The sequence below is a fragment of the Denticeps clupeoides genome, chromosome 11, assembly GCF_900700375.1.
Source record: "Denticeps clupeoides chromosome 11, fDenClu1.1, whole genome shotgun sequence".
Classification (NCBI taxonomy): Eukaryota; Metazoa; Chordata; class Actinopteri; order Clupeiformes; family Denticipitidae; genus Denticeps; species Denticeps clupeoides.
In genome coordinates, this window is record NC_041717.1 from 18,776,314 (window position 1) to 18,801,518 (window position 25,205).

Consider the following 25,205-nt stretch of genomic DNA (forward strand, 5'->3'; position numbering starts at 1 on the left):
AAATCTTCATAACAAATCTATATAAGGTATATAAAAGTTTGACATCCCTGCTCTAGGACGCTATTTACAGAACGCGTCTACCTTCCTCATGCGTCGTATTTAGCAGCGTGAGAAAACGAGAAATTCTGAACTCTGCCCCCCTCGTGTTTAACAGAAGAAGCAGAAATCCGTCGCCTCACTGCGCCGGTTCCTCTGGTTGTGGTTCTTTTTGTATTAATACCAGGCAGCTTCCCAGCCAGGGTTGCTTTACCCATCACGACGCTTAAACCTGGAGGTGGAGGCCGCAGAGCGTCCCCCCTCCTCTCTGGCGCCCAGTTGGAACAGCCCAGCGATGCATGTGCATGTCTGATTTTAGCAAAAAAGGTGGAATTTTTATTGGTTTATGGAAGGATTTTCCCTGGTTTACACGTGCCTCTGGGAAACAGTTAACAGCCATCTGCTTTGCACTATCCTGAAATGGGACATCTCTTGAAATGTAGTAAATATTCTGGACACCTGAATGAAAAGCATGCATGACTGAGCATGGGCATCCATTGCTACACGCACCAGGTTGGAAAATTGTACAAACTGGACTGTTACATCTGGGCAGAAATAAGATCTTTCCAATATTGATTTGTTACCTGTGATAACACTGATAGCACTGAATACACTGTGTGCAACACCATCACTTTTTAAACCTGAGTTTTCTACCAAATCAGTGCAATTTTTGAAACAAGTGAGTGAAAACTCACTACCATTGGTCACAAGAACATTTATTTTTCCAACTCCGATACACTGATACCAGGGGATGATATATAATCAGAAAAAATGACAAATTTACATTGTAATATATGCATAACCAGTCAAACGTTTGGTCGCATCTACTCTGTGTCGGTTATGGAGACCAACATGGAGCCGTTTTGAAGAATCCATAGCAAGAAACATATGTAGTATTTGTTGCATCAGGAGAACGCGATCTATGTTTGATGAATCTGTTTATTCCCCTTTTTTACCTTCATGGCGGCTTTGTTCACTATTTTCATCATCAAAAGCCGCTTGATGAGATGCTCATTAACATGAGTGTTTGGTAAGAAAGTGTTCAGCATAATAAACCTTCAGGACTGTTGGAAACCGTCCCTGTTGTCCACCTTAAGCTGGTGGAGAGAAGACGAGAGCGTGAAATGCTGCCATCACAGCAAAAGCTCCCTGACTTGGAGATTCAAGATTATTTTTGCCTTGATTGCTACTGTTTTTGTGTCGTACATAACCTCATGCGCGTTATTTCCTAAGTCTTCCGGTTTGTTCTGAAATGTACAAAAAAAAGCAAGAACTACAAATAGGTAGGTGCGTCCAAAATGTTTTACTACTTTAAGGTTAAAAAAAAAATCTCTCCTCATTTAACATATTCTTAATATTCACACAACCCCAACACAGTGCTTAATGAGGCTGTTTTTGGGGGTGTGTCGGTCTACTGTTGGAGGCTCTAATGTCTAATTAAATCATAATTACTTTATTAAGTATGGAGGATGGAGGCTTATGCTGTAATCTCGTAGTTATATCATCATAAACAGCTGTAATAATGGACCATTCATTACATTCGTTACGTGTAGTGAGTGTGTTTTTCGAGCGTTACCCTCGTGATGCCTGGTGATTTTTTTGGCTTCACCCGCGTAACAAACAGAAATCGGCATGCACGACTTTACAGAGCTGTTAACGTACAGCGACACACACACACACACATGACACATGGCCCTGGGCCCCGAAGGACAGCTGTAAGAGCGGCCGTCCATCACAAAGAGGGTCTTTCTCCGGCAGGCGCTGAGTGGCTCATGTGCTGTTGTTGGTTTGTGTTGTTGCCTCCTCACCCCCGGGGCTCGACTTTCTGCGTCTCTGTCTGGTCCAGAAACGTGCAGCAGCCGCCCCTCCTCCCTGTCTCGCTCAGACACACACACACGCACACACACACACACACACACACACACACACACACGGACAGACTCTCCCGGACTTCATCGCTCACTTCCCTCGGCTCTGACAAAAGAGGAGAATGCTGCACTGTGTTTGCATGCAGCCGGGCTCGTCCACATCTGGGCGAAAAAGAACAAAAAAAAAAAAAAGATTTACGATGTTTATTTAGGCTGAAAAATGAAAAATTACATGTTGCGTTTATGACTTTTTTTTTATTTTGTCAGTGACATGGAAAAAAATGTTTACACCGTAAAACAACAAAAAAAAATTAATAATGAAGGCATCTAGCTGCGAAGCATTTTTAAGTTCACGCCCATGTAGTTGTGGACAAGGTGTGAGCATTGAGAGAACTTAAAAATGCTTCGCAGCTGGTTGCCTTAAATGTTTCATTTTTTTCCTCAACTTTTTTTTTTTTTTTTTTACATTGTAGGTCTTAAATATGAGTTTTGTGGGGGTAGCGGCAAATTTTCTTTTGTCTAATTTGGTATTGTGTTGTTGGCTAAAATACAATTTTGTTCAGGATCCGCTGGCAGTTTATAGACAGAAACCTACGCTGGGTGGCTCCCATGGTTGCCCTTTGCTTTTACTTCGTTCAAGTGTAGCTAGAGCTTAGGACCGTACCCAAGTATTGTAAACGGAATTATTCACTAGCCGATAATCCACCTTGCACCAGTGATTTGGTCAACTCTGCCCCATTTTACACACCCTAACAAGTGAAAGCGTTTTTTGTCAATGTAATGCACACTAGGGCTGCACGATTTGGGGAAAAAGACATATTGCGATTATTGAGATCAATATTGTGATATGCGATTGCGATATGATAAAGGACACTTGCTTGTATATCAATGAAAAGTCGCATACTAATAGTGAAATGTTTAATTTCAAAGTGAAACATACAAAGTACTTATAACAACCTGAAATGCCCAGTGCTTTCAAAATACAATATTGTACAAATATAAAATAATCACAAAAAAATATTAAATAATCACAAAAAACTCTTTACATTACTGTCGAACGACAAACCCTGGTAAGGCTAAACAACTGTTTTGATTATATTTGGCCATTATAATATCCTGTATTGTAGTTCGTACGTTTAACCAAAACGTTGTTTGGAGGCTGACTTGAACACAGGGATGCATAGCTTTGCTAGCTTAGCTAAGGTTAAGATTTGTAAACTGAGGTGAATTTCTTTAGGAAACCTAAAGTTTGAAAAAAGTTAACTAAACAGCTAAGAACAGTCTAAATAGTTAATACCTACGTTTAGCCAAAACGTTGTTTGGAGGCTGACTTGAACACAGGAATACATAGCTTCGCTAGCTTAGCCTAGCTTAGCTAAGGTTAAGACTTGTAAAACAAGATTTTATAATGGCCAAATATATTCAAAACAATTGTCCAGCTTTACCTATGAAATGTAATCCCCCGGGATCTGGTTTGGAGCATACAGCGGTTTGTACAGCCCCAAGCAGTACAAGAGTGAGGCATTTTTTATGTACTTCTCTCCATAGACATGTATATGCTTCACGCCACAGCAGAGCCTCTCGCAATAGGTGCCATCTACCCATATGTATCCGAATCGAAAGTCATGTGACCAAACACATCACATCCGACTGAGATGTGAAACGTGAGATGTGAGACTTCAGTCAGTTCGCCAAGTTTGAGAGAATGAGAGAATGGATCGAGCAACATATCCGATCCAATCCATGTACTAATCATTTAAATCGCAGCTTTTTGCGTTCATGTAATCGCACAGACTGACATTGCGATTACGATTGCGATTAGATTAATCGTGCAGCACTAGATGACACACAGTGACACAACGAAGCAGGCATCCGGGCAGCAGCGTGTGGGGACGTTACCTTGATCAAGGTTGGCGGCTCAGGATGTGAACCCACAAACTTTTGGTTACGAGTCGGCTTCTTCACCCGTTACGGTGCTTTTATTCCTAATGAAATTGGTGAGTTGGTGGAATTGGCGTACTGGAATGTGCATCGTGGGCTGACGGCTCCCATGGGTCTCGTCGGGTTCTGTGCCAACAGCTGTTCCTCTACCCGCTCGCACCCGACTCAGTCCGAACACACCAACGAAGAGCGGCGAGCGAAGAGAGGGATTAGATTAGCTGCACATCCAGAGCAAGAGGCAAGCCAGAGACAACAGACAGCATGCCTCAAGTGTCTTTACTGTACACTCTACTAAACCCGGCAGAATGGATTTTACACTCACACACACACACACACACACACACACACACACACACACACACACACACACACACATATATATACACCAAAGCCAGAGAGAGAGAATAAAAGAGAGAGGGAAAAGTAGGTCAGCATGGGTAACACTGGGTCAGCATGGGAGCTCTGGCTTTTGCTGGAGGGCTCTCTCTCTCTCAGCCTGTCTCTCTCGCCTTGTCCTTCTCTCTCTCTCGCCTTGTTTCCCTCCCTCCATCTCTCTCTCTCTCACACTGTCTCTCTCGCCTTGTCCTTCTCTCTCTATCTCGCCTTGTTTCCCTCCCTCCATCTCTCTCTCTCTCTCACCCTGTCTCTTGCCTTGTCCTTCTCTCTCTCTCGCCTGGTTTCCCTCCCTCTCTCTCTCTCGCCTGGTTTCCCTCCCTCTCTCTCTCTCTCTCACCCTGTCTCTCTCGCCCTGTCTGTCTCGCCTTGTCCTTCTCTCTCTCTCTCTCTCTCTCTCTCTCTCTCTCTCTCTCTCTCTTTCACACTGTCTCTCTCGCCTTGTCTTTCTCTCTCTCTCTCTCTCTCTCTCGCCTTGTTTCCCTCTCTCTCTCTCTCTCTCTCTCTCTCACCCTGTCTCTCTCGCCTTGTCTCTCTCTCCCTCTCGCCTTGTTTCCCTCCCTCCCTCTCTCTCTTTCTCTCACCCCATACAGGAAGTGGTTTTCATATGAGATCAGTGAGTCTCTCTCTCTCTCGCTCTTATCCCCTGATTCACAGCACATGTCTCCCCCTCTGCAGCACTGGAACGTGCTGGTGGTGTAGCTTGGGCCTGCTGTGTGTACAACACACACGCATATACACAAACGATAGGCACAGCCATGTGGTCGTGTGTGTTTTTGTAAGTGTGTACATGTAGACACACATACTGTCCATGAATATATACACACAGTGTGTGTGTGTCTTTGTCTTTGTATGCTGTGGGGGTGGGAACAATTTGTCCATGATAACACTGATACTGTTGATTTCTCAATAATCAATATGTTGCAGGACGGCTGCTTTTGATTGAAGTTGTGTAAATTGGCAATAAAAAAAAAAACTCAAAGCATTAATATATGTCTTTTAACATCACTCATGAAGTCTGGATTCACTTCATGAGTGATGTTGAAAGATCAATGTATTTAGTCTGGACACAATAGTAGAGAAGAATTATGATGCTCCGCTACGGCAGCGTTTGCTAAGCTTTTGTCATCTACGCTGCACCCGGGTTCAGGGACGTGTGTTTAGCTGCTAATGTCTGTATGGCTCAGGTGGGACCTGTCTGGATCGCCCGCATACGTTTCTGCAGAAGGCAGAGTGTGGTAACATCTGTGTTCGTAACCGTCCATGTCCTTTTCATGCAAATTTGGCTGGGATGCTTTTACATGGGTGAACATGGATCCGACTTGTAACCGTGAAACAAATTCATTGAAAAAAAAAAATTTCAACCATGCAAATTGCCCATTGGCCCGCATGCAATTCACACATTGGTGCTTATAGCTTAAGTGGATTTGGTGCTATGGTGATGTCCGCTGAAGAGAATGTGGTCCCCACTGACCATTTTTAAAATAAATTGTAAATTGAAAATTGCATAAAAGTTTGGGACTTGAAAATTTTGAATTAAAAAAACAAATTATAAATGTGTTAAATGAATTAACATGAACAACAGATATGTTGCTTGCAAACGATTCTTCAAAATGGCTCCATCTTAGTCTCCATAATCCACACAGAGTAGGGTGGTAGTAGCCTAGTGGGTAACACACTCGACCCAGGTTCAAAATCCCACTTACTACCATTGTGTCCCTGAGCAAGACACTTAACCCTAAATTGTTCCATGGGGACTGTCCCTGTAACTACTGATTGTAAGTCGCTCTAGATAAGGATGTCTGATAAATGCTGTAAATGTAAATGTAAATGTAAATGTTAACCCCGATTGTCTCCAGGGGGGGACTGTCCCTTAAACTACTGATTGTAAGTTGCTCTGGATATGGGCGTCTGATAAATGCTGTAAATGTAAATGTTAACCCCGAGTGTCTCCAGGGGGGACTGTCCCTGAAACTACTGATTGTAAGTTGCTCTGGATATGGGCGTCTGATAAATGCCATAAATGTAAATGTTGAGTAGGTGCGTCCAATCATTTGACAGGTAGTGTATGACAATAATTGAATATATTGAATATATGTCTTTTGGATACTTAATAATCACATCACAGAATTCGGAAAGTCACTGTACAGTCCGGTTTGTAACTCAAATTCACGACGCAGTCTGCCCTGTGGAATACATGGTGCCGCTGTGGATTGAGTCCCAGGTCATAAAAAAAAAAAAAAAAGATCATTAGAGCTTGTTAGTGGAATGCAGATTGCGGTGAAGTGTTGCGCTATAAACACAGAAAACCCGCATTGGTCTGTTGCATCATCAGCTCTCTGTGTACAGTCGTCGTGGCCTCTGTGTGCGACTGTGACCTGACTGGTCCGCCTTGCTCAGCCAGCGGGGTGTTTGCATTATAACCGCCGGTAAATTGACTCAAGTGTGGGGGTATTTATGACAGAATGCATATCCGTGTGCGTGTGTGTGTGTGTGTGTGTGTGTGTGTGTGTGTGTGGTTACTTGGCTACGTAAGACTCAAAATACACACACCGCACATGTTTGTCTGAGAAAGGAGATTTTGCAACTGGCTGGCAGGTTCCATCTGCGGTGTTTGTTCATATCGAACACTAATATATTTCCATATTGTATATTTACAGTTAATCAATTAAGTCAAAATTCTTCCATGCATCTCGTTCGTGATCACGTTTCCAAAATAATTGAAATATCTTCATAAATCAGAAACTGACCATATTTAGTGTGATAACATTTGTAATAGTAACATCCAAGCTAACTTTAACCAACAAGTAGCTATGGGAATTATTTTAAATTTGTCATGCATTTTAAAAAATGCAAAAAGAAAATAATAAATCACAGAAAAAAAGCCAAACAGAACACATTTATGGCATAAATGCTTATTTAAAAAAAAAAGTTTGTCACTTGCCCATGTCTTTTGGACTGGACTGTCTAGGAGATTTGCACATTAATTGTTCTTTGTCTGTTTCCCCAGTTCTGCCCTGTTCTGCTCCATGAAAAAAAAAAGTGTGAATGTGCTAAAATTTTAATGCGAGCTTTTAATTCCCTTCACCCTCACGTAAAAAAACAGGAAAAATGCTCCGATACAGTGCCCTGGCCTGGTGTGATTTGGGGTTTGTCCTAGAAAAAAATTGTCTTTTTCCTTTTTCTTCCCTCTCATACCAAACTGCAGACACTTGTGAAGATTCAAGAAACCGACTGAAAACGTAAAAGAAATCATGAGGGATTTTTGCAGATTTTACAAGAGTGTGATGGCTGTGTGGGCATATGGAGGGGCGTGAACCGGCTGTGCGGGTCTTATCAGGGCAGGAAGTTCTCCTCCTAACACAAACGAGAGAGGCGGCCCGACCATGCAATCTTTGTCCCAGATTCCACCCTGCTGTCTCCCCTCGTTTCCTCTTCGTCCTCCTCCTCCCCGTGCCACACCCTTGGCGATATCGGCTGCTAATGGACGTGCACCCGAGAGTCCCACGGAGAGCCACAGGAAAGGGGGAAGTAAATAATACCCTGACGTCGATATCTCAGACGCGGTGCCACCAGGAGCAGATAAGATTCTGGCTCGCGGTGGAAAAATCCGAGGATGTGACCACACTTGCCGAAGATCTCAGATCCTCGGATGGAGCCAAGAACAACGCGGTTCACCCGTAGGGTGGCCAGATGCAGGCCAAATGTAGGGCAAGAATTATGTCTGGGTGGCACAATGTGGGACAATCTAAAATTCTGATATGATGCAAATCTTTGTCCTTGATCTGCAAAGTATCTGCACTAAAAAAAAAAAAGCGCTCTCGTGCAGACGGGTCAACGTAAATCCACACGTGAAAAAGAAAAAGCTACAGGGTGTCGGTGCAGCCAATGCGGTCAGTTTTCACACCCCTTTACTGACATCTGTCTCCAAAGAGCAAGCCAGTATATCGGTTGCCAGTATACCATTATTGGGGCAGTGGTGGCCTAGCGGTTAAGGAAGCGGCCCCGTAATCAGAAGGTTCCGCCAAGGTGCCACTGAGGTGCCACTGAGCAAAGCACCGTCCCCACACACACCTCCCCGGGCGCCTGTCATGGCCGCCCACTGCTCACTCAGGGTGATGGGTTAAATGCAGAGGACAATTTTCACTGTGTGCACCGTGTGCTGTGCTGCTGTGTATCACATGTGACAATCACTTCACTTTCTTTTTCACCAGTTTGGGGTACAGAGTAAGTTAAAGTAAGTCTCCTGGCGGAAAAACATTTGTTATTGACATAGAATTATTACATAGATAACTCGTATCAGCATACACAGGATTGTGACAAGACTCGATCCAGAGTCACGTAAAGCTCCCATGGCTGAGGTCGCTTTGCCAAAAGTTCAGACAATGGACAACCATATAGCGAAGTGAAAAGTCGAGGATGCCTTGTGGCGTGTGTGGTGCTCACAATGTCACAAAGCAGTCAGATTTCATGTGGCTTGAAGCACGAAATGTCCCCACATTCTCCCAGGATCTGAATATACTCGTCCTCTGCTGTCACCTCACCCAGAAGCCACCCTGCACGTCGTAGCTTCTGTAGCAACACTTCCGCATGCTTCTCCTCTGACCCCGCTTATCTTTCCCCATGCCGCACACACAGACCTGGCATTGTTCAGCGGGTCCTGCACAAGAGCACAGATACCCTGCAGATGCCCAGATCAAAAGAGCAGGAAGCGTCTCCCCCGTCATCTCTCCGAGTGGCCATGTCAGAGGTCAACTTCGGTGACACTCTCTAGCAACATTATTAAACATCCCCTGACATTGTTATTATTTTTTTTTTACTTTTATATCGGTCTTGTCTCTCGGTCTGAAGTCTCTTTCTAAATTCCAGCCAAAATTACAGCCACTTTGATCCAGTCCCACAATGAGATTTCCCAGGACGGTGTCTGTAGCTTTAAATGCTAATGAGGAGGAGAGAGGCGGGACGAGGAGGAGAGCGGCCTATAGAGAATGACCAGCCACAATGTTTGGCGCAGACAGGACGTCGTGTAACCTTTTATCTTATGAGGACATAAGGGGACACATTCCAGAATGACCAAAGCACTCTTTACACCAATCGCCATTTCTAGCCACTGCAGGGCCATAAACTCGTATTAATGTTACGTAATCTCGCAAAGTGAGTGCTGACTGCGGACCAGACATGTTCAGCATCATTTACGGGTCTTATCCTGCCAGCGGCAGACCTGTGGGGGCCTCACGGTTAAGGAAGCGGCCCCATAATAAGAAGGTTGCCGGTTCCAATCCCGAGCCACCGAGGTGCCACCGAGCAAAGCACCGTCCCCACACACTGCTTCCCGGGCGCCTGTCATGGCTGCCCACTGCCCACCCAGGGTGATGGGTTAAATGCAGAGGACACATTTCGTTGTGTCACCGTGTGCTGTGCTGCAGTGTTTCACAATGACAACCACTTCACTTTCACTTTTTTGGGATTGCTAATTGCTGTAATTAATTTCACAATTTTAATTTGCAGGGGAATTGGCAGAAACATATATGATTGAGCAACGCTTGGTCCATGCTTGAAAAATGCCATTTTCTGATGCGCTAATCTGATTGGTGTATTATGTGTTGCACAAAAAACACGCCTTGGGATAGTTTTTCTGTGTTGTATTTTTTGTGTTGGTGCAAAGTCAGCTTTTTCCCATTATTTGTCCCCTTTGCTTTCCGCTTTTCATTAGATAATTGAAACAGAGCCCGCAGCGTCAAATTAAAGTGAAATGTATTGTCCTGTCAGCTGTGTTCGAGTATACAAGGGACAGAAATTGAGAATTGTGGGTACAGCGAGAAGTTGCTCGGTCCGCCCGATAGCCAGAGCTAAAGAAAGAAAGAACCAGCGGCAGCTGCTGTCTGTAACCACGGTGATCTTTCCATTAAAGTCTCCCCGGCCGCTGCGGCTTTTCCACACGGAGCGGCCCCGTGAGCCAGGGACTGGGAGTGAGAGGGCGAGGGGCGCGTCCGGAGGGCGAGGAGCCGAGCGAGGCGAAGGAAAATGTGAGCGTTGGGAGATCAGGGCCAACGAGGTTTGTGTGGACGTTAAAAGAGGTCTAATCATGGACGAAGGACGAAAAAGAGAAGGTCTCGCTGCCCCATAATCACCTGAGCAGACTGTAATGTGGAAATGATCACCCTGTGTAGAAGCCAGACGCCACACATGCGTCTGTCACCGGGTTCTGTCTGCAGCAATAAAATGATGTCAGTCTGCACTGCGGATTTACAAGCTGTTAAAGCGCGGACGTTAGGCAAAGCTGAATATGAAAATGACTTCTGCTCGGTTTTCCAAACGACGTGTAATTGTGTACAGATCTTCGGCACACGCGGATCCAGCGTCCCTTGCCTCGGTGTCCCTGTTCGCTTGGCTGACATGTACACACACGCCTTTTTTGTCTCGGAGAGAAGCCAAGAATAACATCAAACTGAAGCAGCCTCACAGAGACAGAGGGAGAGGAGACTCGCCCCGAAACACTCATCTGCCGGGTCTAACAGGCTAATAAGCACCGTGATCAGTAACTGCCTTCCAATACTGCTCTCTCTCTCACAGCATGCGCTATTAGGTACATGGATATATACCAACACACACACACACATATATATATATATACGTGAAAACTATGAATGTAAGGCTATCAAAACTATGAATGAACACATGTGGAGTTATGTACTTAACAAAAAGTGGAGACCTGGCCTCCACAGTCACCGGACCTGAACCCAGTCGAGATGGTTTGGGGTGAGCTGGACCAACAAGTGCTAAACACCTCTGGGAACTCCTTCAAGACTGTTGGAGAAGCATTTCAGGTGACGACCTCTTGAAGCTCATCGAGAGAATGCCAAGAGTGTTCAAAGCAGTAATCAGAGCAAAGAAACTAGAATATAAAACATGTTTTCACTTATTTCACCTTTTTTTGTTAAGTACAGAACTCCACATGTGTTCATTCGTAGTTTTGAAGCCTTCAGTGAGAATCTACCAACGTAAATGGTCATGAAAATCAAAAAAACACATTGAACACATTTCTTTCATTTATTTGTTCGTTTGTTACCTATTTATTTTTGCACTTCTTTATGTATTCCTGTACCTTTGTAGTATCGAGTACCATCCTTACTATCGGTATTGAGTTTTAATTTTCAGTAATTTTCTTTATGAAAAAGGTGTGTCGTTTGTGAGTGTGTTTTAACCGGGGTGTGTGTGTTGTGTCTACGTAATTATTACAGGTCTGTGCATGTGTGCGTCAGCGTGTGTGTGCGGGCCTAATCTCAGCACACAGTGTGCGTTTGTTGCAGCATCGGTGCTGCTCGCTTGTCATGAGGGCCTGTTTGTGTTGAGTCCTGTGATCACCTGAGGACTCAACACGTCCGTCTGAAGCGGTAGGAGAGGTGGAGGTCGTGGAGGTCAGTGCTTGGGTGCGGACGTGACTCAGAAGTGCCTCATAGGAAACGAGCCACGTCCATCCCGACTCGTTACAATAGGTACTAAAAATCCGACGGAATGCTCAGAGGTGGTGTTTTTTCTTGCCATGGCAACGTGCAATATAATAAATATTTGAGATCATTTGTCATCCTTAATAAGAACAAAGGGAAACATAACCAATGCCCTCAAATAACCTTAAGCATGGAGCTTCTTGTACATGATCACACGGAGTAAAGTGCTTCTTTCTCTGCTTGCTGTAGGTGCGAGAGATTCTGGGACAGTGTTCCTGTCCCTCACAGTTCCCCATGACCAAAGTGTCGGAGGGGAAGTACAAAGTGGGCGACTCCAGCGCACTGATCTTCATCAGGGTAAGACCACCTTTGTCCTGCAGCCATAAAGCCCATTAATTGCCGGTGAACAAAACTGGTGTTTTACGGCAGAACAGAATCAGTGGAAAAAGTACACGCCGGCGGCTTTCTGAGGAACTCTCCGTAGATACAATTGTGTTAGAGATCATAAGTCAGCTGTGTCCATGTGACGCTCTTCCACCTCTGTAAGTGGAAAGTTCCTCACCACAGGATGGCTGCTGGCTGGATATTTTTGGGTGGTAGACATCTAACCAGCAGTGGCTGGGTTCATCTGGCACCTTTGCACAAAATGGAAGCAGTTTTTCCACGAAAAAAATACTTCAACAAAAAATGTTGAACATTTCACCGAAACAATTGCTACATTTTCGGTTCAGTTTTAACAAAAAGCACCAAAAAAATTAAAGTTTGCAAAATTTTACAAATGGGTTGCCAGTTATGCACCCTGTTCAAATCTTTTTATTTTACTTTATTTGTAAGCAAATTTTTTTGTCATTGCTACCTATATCAGAAATCTCCTCTCCAAAAGCTGAAACAATGTGCTTTTTATTTGATGACGTGAAAGGCATTGTAACAGTAAAAGTCATTTCTCGTTTCGGCATTTGTATGGTGTTTACATTTCCCAGACTTGCATAAAAATCCATTCTCAGCACTTTATCCCAGTGAATCAAAAATGGCCCACACCCATCCTTATTAGCTAGCCAGAGACGCAAATAGACCACTATGTCATTTCCTGTCCTGGCTCTACATCAAGTTTTTTTTTTGGTAAACCCAGCATCTCAGATCCTCTCTGGGCCTTAATGCAACCCAATCCTTCTACTCGCAGGAGGGGCCAAATCAAGTGTATTTCTCCCAGCATTCTGCATCTGGTGATGGGAGCACATTTTGAATAAATGCATTTCAAAGAATAAACACACCTTGCTAAATTCTACTCAGAAGAAGATCAGATGCAAGATTCCACAAAATTGGCCCTTAACATTCCATCACAGCTGCAAATGAATGTGTGTTGGCCTTCAGCCCGTGTCACATTTTGCGGACATGATGTCAGTCCCTTGTCTGAACCATGCATGCCGAGTTTCTACAGTTATTTGGATGAGTAACCTGAGAAAAGAGCATCCAGCTGAAACCCACTTCACACCGGTCACAGTTGCAGAGGCCACCATTTTCTCAGAAGGCATCTCTTCGCTGCCAATGGCCAAGACTGGGAGAGAAAAGCTGCCGGTGGCCAGTAGATCATAGACAACTGGGATTCAGACATTTAGAGGTGACAACCAGAGAGGCAGATACCACATTAAAAGCCTTGATGAGCTCTTCCTCTACTGCAAACAGACTAATTCATTCATGGTCAGTTCTGAGATTGAAATCCTGTTCAGATATCTGAAGATGGTGAAACATCACCAACTCCCCTCTGGTTGTCACCCACCAGTGGAATCCCAGCTAAACCCTGTCATTCTGAATCAAGCGAGCAGGCCAGAAGCTGTCTCTTCCAGATTATCACTATGTTCATCCATCGCGCCCTCGTTCCCTCTCATTTCATGAAGGTCATTATGTGCCTAACCACCGGCCACATCCACGGCAAAGACCAGCTTCTATTTATCGGCAGAGAGGAAGTAGCTGCTGCCAGCCACCATCAAAGCCAGCAGTGTCCTCATTCAGCTGCCAGGGTCCGATAGCAGGGAATTATGGCAGAAGGAGGAGGGGAAGAGAGAGGGATGGAAAATAACTGCACAGTGCATCAGCAGGAGGCAGAAAGAGGGATGGAGAGTGTGTCAGGTGGACAGGGTGCTCTCATTACATACAGGGAACTTTAACACTTTAATCACAGTGATTCAATTTATAAATATACATAAACTAATACTGCTAACGCTGCTGCATGTGTTGACTATATGCTCACACATGTGTCACCTCAGCACATGATGAGTGCAGGGAGCATAGGAGCGGCAACCAATGGTTGTTACTCGCTTGTAACAACATAGCTGGCTTAACCTGGCATAAACGTGACTGATTGGCTGGCATTTACACACAATTTGCATACGCCTATGTCTTTATATTTATAGAACTATAGCAGTCACACTAGGAGTGTATAATTTATGTAATTTATGAAAAAACTCCCAATTTGTATATATTGTAGTCTCAAGAAAGATATATTTGCACCCCATGAATTCAGACTTGGGAACCATGACCACATGACCATTAGTACTATAATGTGTGCTGTGTAGGATAATCACAGAATTATTTTGGGATCATCTCATTCCAGGGCGTCCTCACTAACTAACTACAACTAACTGATGTACTACTACTACTAGGATCAAACGCTGAATAAAACCTTCTATTGTAAACCAGTCTATCAGGGATCAGCAGGGAAAAAAGGACACAGCCACGCGACTAACAAAAACAGAGTCACAGAACAGGGCACATGGACGCTCACTGCAATACAGGAGACACAGAAAATTCCAATAACCAGACTAGACACAGTGAGGATACATTCATACACATGACAACAGCTACACACAATCAGGGTATCAGGAACACACAATGAACATGAAACTCAGAATACGGAACTGGAGCACCCCAAAAAGTCAGGATATGACAGACCTGATTATGTTTTGGCTGGAGGTGTCTTGATGTATCTGGAGATAAGAGCAGGTGGAAGTAACTATTGCTTGTTCTCAATGGCCCTTAGTGACCACTGATTAGAGGTGTGAATCTTCATTGGTCTCATAATCCCATTCCATTACGATTATCAATGCCTGGATTATCAATGGATGCCATCAATTTTTCATTTCGAACGCCTGTGTGGACGTGGCCGAACTCGAACCCAGAGTGGCTCTGTACTGTGATCAGACAGTCACAGTCACTACTGGCACTACTTTTACTTTACTTTACTTTACTTTATTTAGCAGACGCTTTTATCCAAAGCGACTTACAAGAGGAAGACACCAGCAATTCTCGTTCGATTTCTATAGAATATTGAGTTTACAAACTAAGAGCCCTGATAATGCTCAGAGATTGTTAGGTGCTAGACGAAGAAAAATTATAATGTATTTATATATTTTTGTATTGTTTGTGCAATGTGTACGCATGTGCGTGTGTAAGTGTTAGATTTGTCTGTAATATTTTTTGAACAAGAGGGTTTTCACTTGCTTCTTAAAAGTGGTGATAGTCTCGGCTAGTCGTGTGGAGGAGGGCAGGTTGTTCCACTAAAATGTTTATGCCGCCTCCAGAAAATCACCAAGCAACGTCATTATCATATAATGGGGTTGTAGTAGCCTAGTGGGTAACACACTCGCCTATGAACTAGAAGACCCAGGTTCAAATCCCACTACCATTGTGTCCCTGAGCAAGACACTTAACCCTGAGTGTCTCCAGGGGGGGACTGTCCCTGTAACTACTGATTGTAAGTCGCTCTGGTTAAGGGTGTCTGATAAATGCTGTAAATGTAAATGTAAATAATCAATTATGTAATCATAGCTGCAGAATCGTCCACGTGTGCATCGCGATGCATTTAGTATTAGATTAATTTCAGCACCCCTATCACTGACACCATTTGACACGTTTCGCCACATGGAGATCACTTCATTATCGATGCTATAGGCCTGTGTTATATGCCCTCTCTCTCATTGTGGTGAAGTCACCCCCTCCCTTAATCCCCAGTCTGAGGGAGACACTGGGGGGGACGCCGACAGAATTGAAGAGCAGGGTGGTCATTTGCCATGCTAATTCACAACTCAGAATGGAAGGGAAAGAGGAGGATGAGAGGGAGAGAATGAAAGCGAGCAGGGTTAGAGGGTGTCCCTCAGTGCTCTGTAGCCTTTTTGTTGCGCCCCCTCGTCTCACTTTAATTACGTTGTCATGGAAATGAGCAGCGTGGATAAAGGAAGCAACAAGGGGGTGGGATGAGGGTGAAACCAGGTTGCAGAGCGATTAATGCATTTAAATAATACAAAATGCTTTTAAGTAATTGCTGGTTATTGTAATGCAGCATTAAAACATTGGGTTGTCTTCCGAATGAATCAATAAGTAAAAAAAAAAACCCCAAAATTTTTTATTTTAGGTATTTTAATATAACACAGTGGGGCAGTGGTGGCCTAGCGGTTAAGGAAGTGGCCCCGTAAACCTTATCCCCCGTCCCCACACACTGCTCCCTCGGGTGCCTGTCATGGCTGCCCACTGCTCACCAAGGGTGATGGGTTAAATGCAGAGGACACATTTCACTGTGTTCACCGTGAGCTGTGCTTCTGTGTATCACAATGACAATCACTTCACTTACACAAGGGGCATTCTTAAAGTTTTTACACTTAATGTAATTCCTCTGTCTTAACTACAGTTTTAAACTCAACAATTCCTAGTAACAGGGGCAGTGGTGGCTTCAAATCTCAAACCACCAAGGTCCCACTGATTAAAGCACCATCCCCATTGCCTACCAAGGGTGATGGTTAAATACAGAGGACACGTTTCGTTGTGTCACCGTATGTTGTGCTGGAGTGTTTCACAATGACAATCACTTCATTTCAAAACTTGCTGTTAGAAAAAGTAAAGGACAACATTATTACACTATTCGCACACATCACTTGCTGTGCTGTGCAGATCTCTCGTTTATCAGTTTTCTTTTAAAGGAAGGAAGTCCAGTCTATTAAGGACTAGTTTTTAAATCCAAGTACATTTAATCAATATTGTTCTGATGGTGCAAACAATAAACCCAATAATCACTGGACCCCTGATGCAGCATGTTGTTCCGCATTGCTGTTTTGGGGCTCGTGTTTGTATGAAGGGGTGTGTGTGTGTGTGTGTGTGTGTGTATGAGCGTGTGTGAGTGTCTCACTGTGCTGTCTGTGCCCTCAGGTTCTGCGCACTCATGTGATGGTGCGTGTTGGAGGCGGCTGGGACACACTGGAGCATTATTTGGACAAGCATGATCCCTGTCGATGCGCCGCTTTTGGTGAGCTCGTCTGCTCCATCGCATTGATCAGCAGCCTATATTTGGAAAACACTGATGCAGCACTTTCACACTTTGACCACTGATGCAATTAATTAAGTGTCCAGTAATCGCTTGAGGTCCAAATGAGTCTTTCCATTCAGCATCTGATGAGATAAGACTCAAATCTGTTTAAATTTGTTTATAATACCTAGAGCTTTAGGTTTTCAAGAAAAATTCGCTGCTATTAGGGCTTTGTTGAGAGGCTGGTCTATTTATTCCTTTTTATAAACCATAAGTCGGTGGTGCACGTGATGGGATATTCTCTGATAATGCCATTATTTTTGGTACTCATATAATCAGGGGAACAGATTAAGGTCTGGACTGATAAAATGCCATGGATTATGAGAGGGGCAAAGGTGACCTAGCGGTTAAGGAAGCAGCCCCATAATCAGAAGGTTGCCGGTTCGAATCCCGGTCCGCCAAGGTGCCTCCCTGCTCACCAAGGGTGATGGTTAAAAGCAGAGGACACATTCCGTTGTGTCACCCTGTGCTGTGCTCTGTATCACAATGTCAATCGCTTCACTTTCACTTTCAGCTCATCGGTACCAGCAGGCCAAACCCAGTGGGCAGGGCCCGCACAGCAAGTCGTCCAGTGCCCACTCCTCCCGCTCCACCAGCCCAGGGCCACACTGGCGCAATGAGGGCATTGCACCATATAAGACACCAGACCGGCGTTCGTTGGAACCCTCGTCTGCCTTTGTAGCCCCCTCTTCATCGTCCCGGGCGGGACGCCCCTCTCTTCCAGTAGACCTAGAGCCCAGCAGAGGACGCCCAGCCACACTGATGCCACGGCCACCGCGAGACCGATCTGAGCCTCGCTACTTCAGCCCTCTCAGGTGCGTGTGTGCATATGGGCGTGTTTGTATTTATTAATGGCACGTGGCGATTGCTGTTGAGGGTAGGTGTCCCTACGTGAGTCATTGTGACAGAAGGACACACGATCTATTCAATTTAAACGTCAATCCCAAATAAATGAGCTTTTGCATGCTATTATATTTATAGAAATACACTGACCCACCCACCTACAAATCAACAGTGCAGCAAGTGCAGCAACAGATTGCAGCAGGCAGCTTTGGCTAATCCCAGGTGACATTGTCCTGACACTGCACAGTCTGTCACCCTCCACTCTGCCCTCTGGTGGTAGATCAGGCTTCAACTTTTGATTACATATCACATCACTGGGAGGAACTGTCACCCTCAACCCCAGCCAATGTTAAGGGTACCAGGATAGTGTACCCTCTTGCAATTCATACTATTATTTACTAGTATGTAGAAACCTGTAAAAATCTCACTGTGGGTTTTTGAAGGGAGATTACAGCTTTTGAAAACTTTTATATTTTAATATAATCAGCAAAGAATTGACTTGTTTATAAAAAGAATGAAATAAAAGATTCCTTTTTTTTAAATTGTCATTAGTTTGTGTATTAGCTGAAAGGTATCCACCGCCGTTCATTCTTGTGCTTTCTTCTAGTGTAGATCAGTTGTGTGTCATTTTGACACAGCAGTGGTTACATATGGGATCTTGAATGTTTAGTGAGGGTTTTAGAATGTTTAGTGAGTGAGCTATTTTCTAAGCAAAACTGGACACCCAGGCCCTACAGTCTTCTCTTCCCAACCTGCCTTGTTTAATTACTCTAATGACTGTCTGAACTTGGATTGGTGACAATCCTCCTGTTGTGATTGCCCAGAAGACGCCCTGGCCTGACCCACTCTATTTCTATACAGACTGTTTCTGTGGACAACTCACTTGCACTCAGAGAAACGTTCACTTTCTCTGCTGCGAAGGAAAAAGCAGCAAGGCCGGTTGAGTTCAGACCCTGAGTCACATGACCCCCTCATGGCGGGGAGTTAACAGCGTCTGGGTGTAGTGTGCTCTGGCCCTGTGCCACCCCTTGGCTCATATTTCCCCCACATTGGCCAGCCACTATGAGGTAGCGTGGCGACTGCCGGGATTAACCCCTTCAAGCACCAGTCTGGGCGTCAGGTGAGACAGACCGGTTTTAAAGGGTGTGGAAGGGGGTCGTGGCCTAATCTTATCCACTCTGGCCTCCTCTGTCGGGATGCGTTTTGCAGGAGATATGTTGGTGGTGGTGGTGGGGGGGAGCTAATCGGGCCCCCGATTAAACGACTTTCAGTGCCACACACTCCTTCAGCCGCCTACACATGATGTGGGTTTTCATTTTCTCACTCCCTCCGTCCTTGGTGGGATTTGACTTCATGTGCTTTTGTTTCAAGGCCCTGAAGGCTTTGGTTTCTACAGCAACAGCCAGATTTCATCCAAAACGAACTGAGATGAGCGTTCTGCAGTGTCATATGCTATGAGTCTTGCAGTGTGAAATCAGCAGATCCAGATGTTTCATAATCCCAGACTCACTTCGTTTAATCCGACCAGTGAGTTCCTGCAAGGTCCTGTCTAATCTCAGGGGCATTTCAGGAAAAGACATGTTGACCTAAATGGTTAAGACAGGCTCTGTGAATGCAATGAAGTTTACCGGTATAGATCCACCAGTAGAACTGACTTGGTAGAACAATCGGTAGAATAATCCTCTCTCTCTCTGCCCCTGCAGGAATAAGGATTCCCTTCTTCCGCTGACTCGCAGGTTATCTGGTGACAGTGACTCCTCCACGGCCTCCTCCAAATGTGGATCCGGAGGAGGTGCAGGTGGCCGAATGAGTCTGGGAGCACGGACAGCGAGTGGGGAGGAGGTGGTGCTACTGGTGAACCGTAAAGAGGGAAAACATGTCATTGAGAGGCCTGCTGCTGGGGGAGGCCAAATTCCATCACTGCGCACCCCTCAAACCCGAGCCAGAAGCGTCTCCCGAGAGCGCCCCGCCAACACATCCTCCAATGTCCTCAAACCCAGCCCGCCACAGGGCCCTGCTGATGCTCGCCGGGGGCCTCGGACAGAACGAGGTCGCTCGTCTGGTCAAGATGACCCCCGCCGAATCCCGGCCCCGCGCTCCCAGAGTCAGGGGAAGATGCCATTTCAAGCTGCCCGTGGTCGTCCTAGTGACCCCCAGGCACCACGGGCAGAGTGTCAGCAAGACCCGAGACACCCCAAACAGGCGACTCCCGCTTCCCCTAGGATTGGTGGTGGCATCTCCAGGAGGCCGATCTCGACCTCGGCCTCCAGCTCTCCGGCTAAAGGTGCTTCTAGCAACAACAGCAGCCCGGCCAAAAAGGGAGTTGTGAATCCTCGTCCTCCAGCTCCAAGGTCTCCGTCTGGGGCTAGAGGAAGGCTGCTGCCTCCTGTTTCCCAACCGGGGCGCCGGTCTCCGCACTCCTCACCCCGTTCTTCCAATCATCACCATCACCACCCTCCACGTTCCCCCCGCTCCTCCTCTCATGGACCTCGGAACTCCACACGTAGCCCTAGAGGTTGGCCAAACCCCCCACCTCCAGCCCAGCCTTATCCCCAGGATGAATTGCCAGGGCTAGGGTTCGGTTTCCAGCCACTGCCCAGCTTGGACCCTCAGAGGGAACAGGACCTGTTTCGCTGCTTTGAAGCTGAGTTCCTGGCAAATACCCAGTTACAGCAGCAGCAGCAAGCCAGAGTCGGTCCAGGTAGGAACAACTTGGGAAAGACCTTGGGTGTTCTTCAAGCTCCTGGCACCCAACTTCCTCAGCAACTGCACAGGCTAGAGACACTTTCCATGCCACCATCCAGTGAACCCAATGTGACAGACTCTGCCTACTCTTCCTCAAACTCCTCCACCTCTTCTCTGAATACAGGGGGGAAGCATGGAGGCCAACTTCCAGATTTGCGAGATCCCAAGAGGTCTAACTTTCGGCCGTGTGCCTTGGAGGATCCACCAACACTGTTGCACAGTCAGACCCTGGGCAGCTGGAACAGCCAGTATAGGGGTCTGAAGAAACTGCCTGCTATCTCAAGCTCCATGGAGGAGGGAGACCTGGGCCTCCAGCATTATGAGCTCCCCTTGCAACCTCCTTTGCTGCCCAGAATGGCGATAAATGGCACTCACCCTGCACACTGCAGGCAAGGCGAGGGGACGATGGGTGGCCAACCAGAATCAGTGATTGTCAAGAATGTGGAGACAGAGAGTCCTCTGGATGACCCACCAGATCTATCCCATGACTTGGACCATAAACACAGTAATGAGAACTTTCCACCTCTAGACTGCTGTATGTCTCCTGTGTCCTTCCCCCCACCTCCAGAGGAAGGTTTGTACCAGGACTCTTCTAGTGAGAGCTCGTCCATGTGCTTCAGCATGAGTGAACCACCTTCGGAGGGTTCCTCCACCCCACCGCCACCCATAAGAAATGGGGATGGTGAAGTGGTCCTCAGGCCCAAAAGAGGCCAGAAGAAGGCCGAGCGGGTGCCCTCCATCTACAAGCTCAAGCTCCGGCCACGCATCCGCCCGCGCACGGACAATCGACCCGAGAACAGCCCTTCACGGATTCCCACGCCGGTCAGCTACCGGGAGCAACAGCCCTGTGCGAACCTGTCACCTCTTCACACCCCACCCCAGTCCCCACACACCTCCCGCTCCAACGGACACGCTGCATCCAGGAAGGCCCTTCACCAGACCTTTGCCGACCTCATCCATCCCCAGTCCCGATCTCCAAGCCTGGGCTCGAGGGACTGCTCGTACTCCCCTGAATCCAGTCTGGACGCTGAAGACTGGATGTAGCACAGCGAGCTTGACCGATGGCAATTGTGCAATAGACAATTTTCATAAGCGTGGGTGATAAACAGAATAGAAAGGCCAATCGTATCGACTGAATAAACGTTTTTTCAGCAAACTGTGAACATATGGAGGCATCCACAGTTTCAGCCAGGTATTGGCTCGGATTCTAACCAGCAGCACAATCAAAAACAGACTAAAGAATAAGAAAAGCACTTTCCCTCCACACATCACTGTCACTTCTTTCCATTGGTTGACAACCCTGTTTAAATCTGATTATTACCAAAGGAATCCATTCATCTTTTTTAAAGAAACCTGGAAGGATTACAGTGCTTGGTCACTTCCTGTTCAGTCACAGCCTGACATACATCAACGTGTTCTGCATTCGGTGGAAGTGTGTCCTTGTGGGTGACACGTCAAGTGTTGATTTGTTAGAGTAAAGGGAAGTGATTGTGGTTTGGGGAAAAGCCCCCCTACAAACATCCTGTGATGAACAAGGCATGCTACGAACTGAACCTGAAACCAGCGCTCTGGAATGGTGGAGCACGTCATTCAAACAGCTCATTTCCCATGTGCACGGCACGTTTACTTTGGATTGAACACTCCATGCTTAACACTAATTCTACCGTTCTGTTGTTTACCACTTATTGAGGGGTGAGAACCAAATGACAAGTCACATTTTGGCCGAATTTCCGTGAATCCGCAAAAGCAGTTGGTGCCAAAAAATGGGGCTTGTGACTATTTTTAAAATAAGATCTAAAATATTGTTCACTGTGATCTAAGTGTTCATAAACAAGTGTTCACAAACACAAAGTTTGATCATTATATCGTCCTGAAAAGTTGACAAAATGCCGCTTATGCCCATATGGTTCTCACCCCTCAAAGTAAAATGGCTATTAAAATGCTGTATAAAATGCAGCATTTACCGAGTCACGTTTCTATGATTTTGATGGACACAGCGTAGTCAACAGGCTATGTACATATAAATATATACACACACACACAGGCTGTTATTTAAGTTTATTGCATAAAGGTTTCTGTCTTATTCACAAGTATTAATGCGTTAATATACGTGTTATAAACATCATAGAGACAACAGTTATTCAGTAAGACAACAGTCAACAGTAAAGCATCCATTCCAAAATATTCATACAGTTGGTACAGACACCTCTGTAAAGGTCACACTGTTATAAAGACCATGCATATGGACTAGTCAATTCAAAATCTGTCCCTTAAAGACCCAGTCTGTTCTGATTCACAGATTTACTGGGTTTTGTGTTTCACATAAAACTGTAAAAAAAAAAATATATATATATACATACACACACACTCACACACACATACACACATGTGTGTGTATAAATGTAATATATGTGAGTAAGTTGATGAGTGTAAATGAGGTTCTTAAGTGTGTATACTGCAAAATGAATTAAAAACGTGTGTGTGTGTGTATGTATATATATATGTATATATAGCGTATTGAAATTATGTTAAATCTGCCTTAGCTATGCAGTATTGCTAATTGAAAAGTTGCCTTTGACAGATCCCTTGCCTTAAAGTTTGTCTGTCGAGAGTGAGACAGAAAGAATGGGCGTCTGTAGACTTTACCCTTTACCCATTGTCACTGTGTGTAACTAGTACTGCCATCGTCATCTTTATGTACAGGTTTGGATGGTTGTGTCAGTCGGGCGGCCACGCCACCAGGGAAACAGCCAATTAAGAGTATGCGTGTGAACAAGTGCTGATTGTTGATGACAGTATACACGAATATTGTCACGTAGTGTTATCATACTCGACTTGACTCAAGACAGTGACACTAATCTCAGTCCACAGTTGTAGCACAGCCATTCTTAGTCTGACACTGTACTGAATATTACTTGACGAGTAAAGTTTCCCGTCACAGTGTTGTCCATCGAGCGGCTTCGGTATGCCGTCCTATTGGGACACCTAGTGTTTCCACTAAGTGGCTGCATCTGGACGGGTATATTTTCGTGTGCTGAGACTAGTTCTGCATTCATATAATACATCTCATCTATAGGCTCATTCTTTTAATTTGCAAAAACTAAACAAAAAAAAAAAAAAAACAATAATCGACGTGCAGGTTTCGTGTTTTTCTCTCCCCTTTCTGTCAATCCCGTTTGATCAACTGATTGATTGCTGAGTGATAGTGGGTCTCTTAAGGTGTAGTTATATAGTGAAATACGGTATAACAATATAAGGTCTACACCTGTCCAATATGGGGGGAACAATGGAAGTGGTGTTGCTGTTTATTTATTAATGGGCTGTGGAAGAGAAGTGTGTCCGTCGAAAGTAACCGATATGTTGAGTTAAAGGGAAGGTGTGTTCTTTTCATATTTTACTTGATGTATTTAAGTGTCTTTTGCTGTAGGGCTAAACTCTTATGTATGCTATGTATAAAAACGGGGAGTGGACACCCCCTGTTATGTGTGTTGGGGGGGGGGGGTACGCAGCATTAAAAGGACTTCGGATCGGAAGCATTAGAAGCGTCATCAGTACTGTTCTGCCTGGCGAACTGTGATCAGAAACAGCCATGGAAATGGGCAATTGCACTCTGTTAACATTTTTACGGTTAAAGTCTGGTCTCCCCTTTCAGTTTCAAGTCCTCTTATTTTTATTTTAAACATTCATATTATTACAGAGTTACTTTCCACTGCCATTGATGTGCCGTTCGCATCTCAGCATTTTTCTTTTGTCGTGCTCTTGCAACAGACACTGTGTCTGGGTTTTCTGTAAAATCTTTGCTATCGCGGTGGCATAATATATATATTTGCATGCCCGGTTCTCTAATGTCAGACAATTTGCTTCCATAGTCTCCTTCGAGTAAAAAAAATATTAGTTGCGAGCACAACAGTTTCACTTGCTGCGTCTTACAAAATGAAAGCATGTTCCTTTCCCTGATCTAGATTTTATTTGTTGCTTTCACACCATAAAGCATCTGCGTAAAACAGATTTGCCACTTATGTTCAAAATTGACCATGACATGTACTGAAAACTAAAATGTGATGGTGTGGAATTGATCTCTTTTAAATAGCAATATTGCAAGACCAAGCTTGCTTCTTGAAAATGAAATGCTGTTATGTTCTTGTAATAAAATGTTTAATTGATATAAACTAATTTGGCAGGTTCAACTTTTGTTGGCAACACAACAACAACATTATATTTCTTATATAGCCCAAAATCACATGCAGTGTGTCTCAATGGACAGTTGACAGCCACCACACTTGACCCTTCTGCACACAATCTAGGAGAGAGAAAAAAGAAAGGAGGAAACGTTGGGAAGGAGTGATACCAAGAGGGACCCCCCCCTTCCAGGGTACAGTGAGCCTGCAAGTGGTGTCAGTGCAGGGTTGGTGACGATTTGTCCAATAAGAGAAAAAGTCCCAACAGTTGTAGAGGTGGAGAAGTCCAGAGTGTATCGTCCATTATGATGCTACTGGTCCATTTGAAGATCCCTGAAGCTGTAGTTGTTATGGTGGTGGTGGCTGTGGTGGCCCTCTGGTTTGGATTCCGTGGGTCGGA

The 25,205-nt window shown here is 45.1% G+C and overlaps 1 protein-coding gene across 1 annotated transcript in view; it reads left to right on the forward strand.

The window, feature by feature from the left end:
- Positions 1-24,796, forward strand: part of gas2l1 (growth arrest-specific 2 like 1) — a 31,273-nt gene extending 6,477 nt beyond the window's left edge. The window contains exons 3-6 of the mRNA XM_028996741.1: positions 11,936-12,043; positions 16,883-16,979; positions 17,554-17,854; positions 19,586-24,796. Coding sequence (XP_028852574.1) covers positions 11,936-12,043; positions 16,883-16,979; positions 17,554-17,854; positions 19,586-21,671 — 2,592 coding nt within the window. The 3' untranslated portion in view covers positions 21,672-24,796. The remainder of the gene's footprint in view (positions 1-11,935; positions 12,044-16,882; positions 16,980-17,553; positions 17,855-19,585) is intronic.
- Positions 24,797-25,205: the final 409 nt, after the last annotated feature.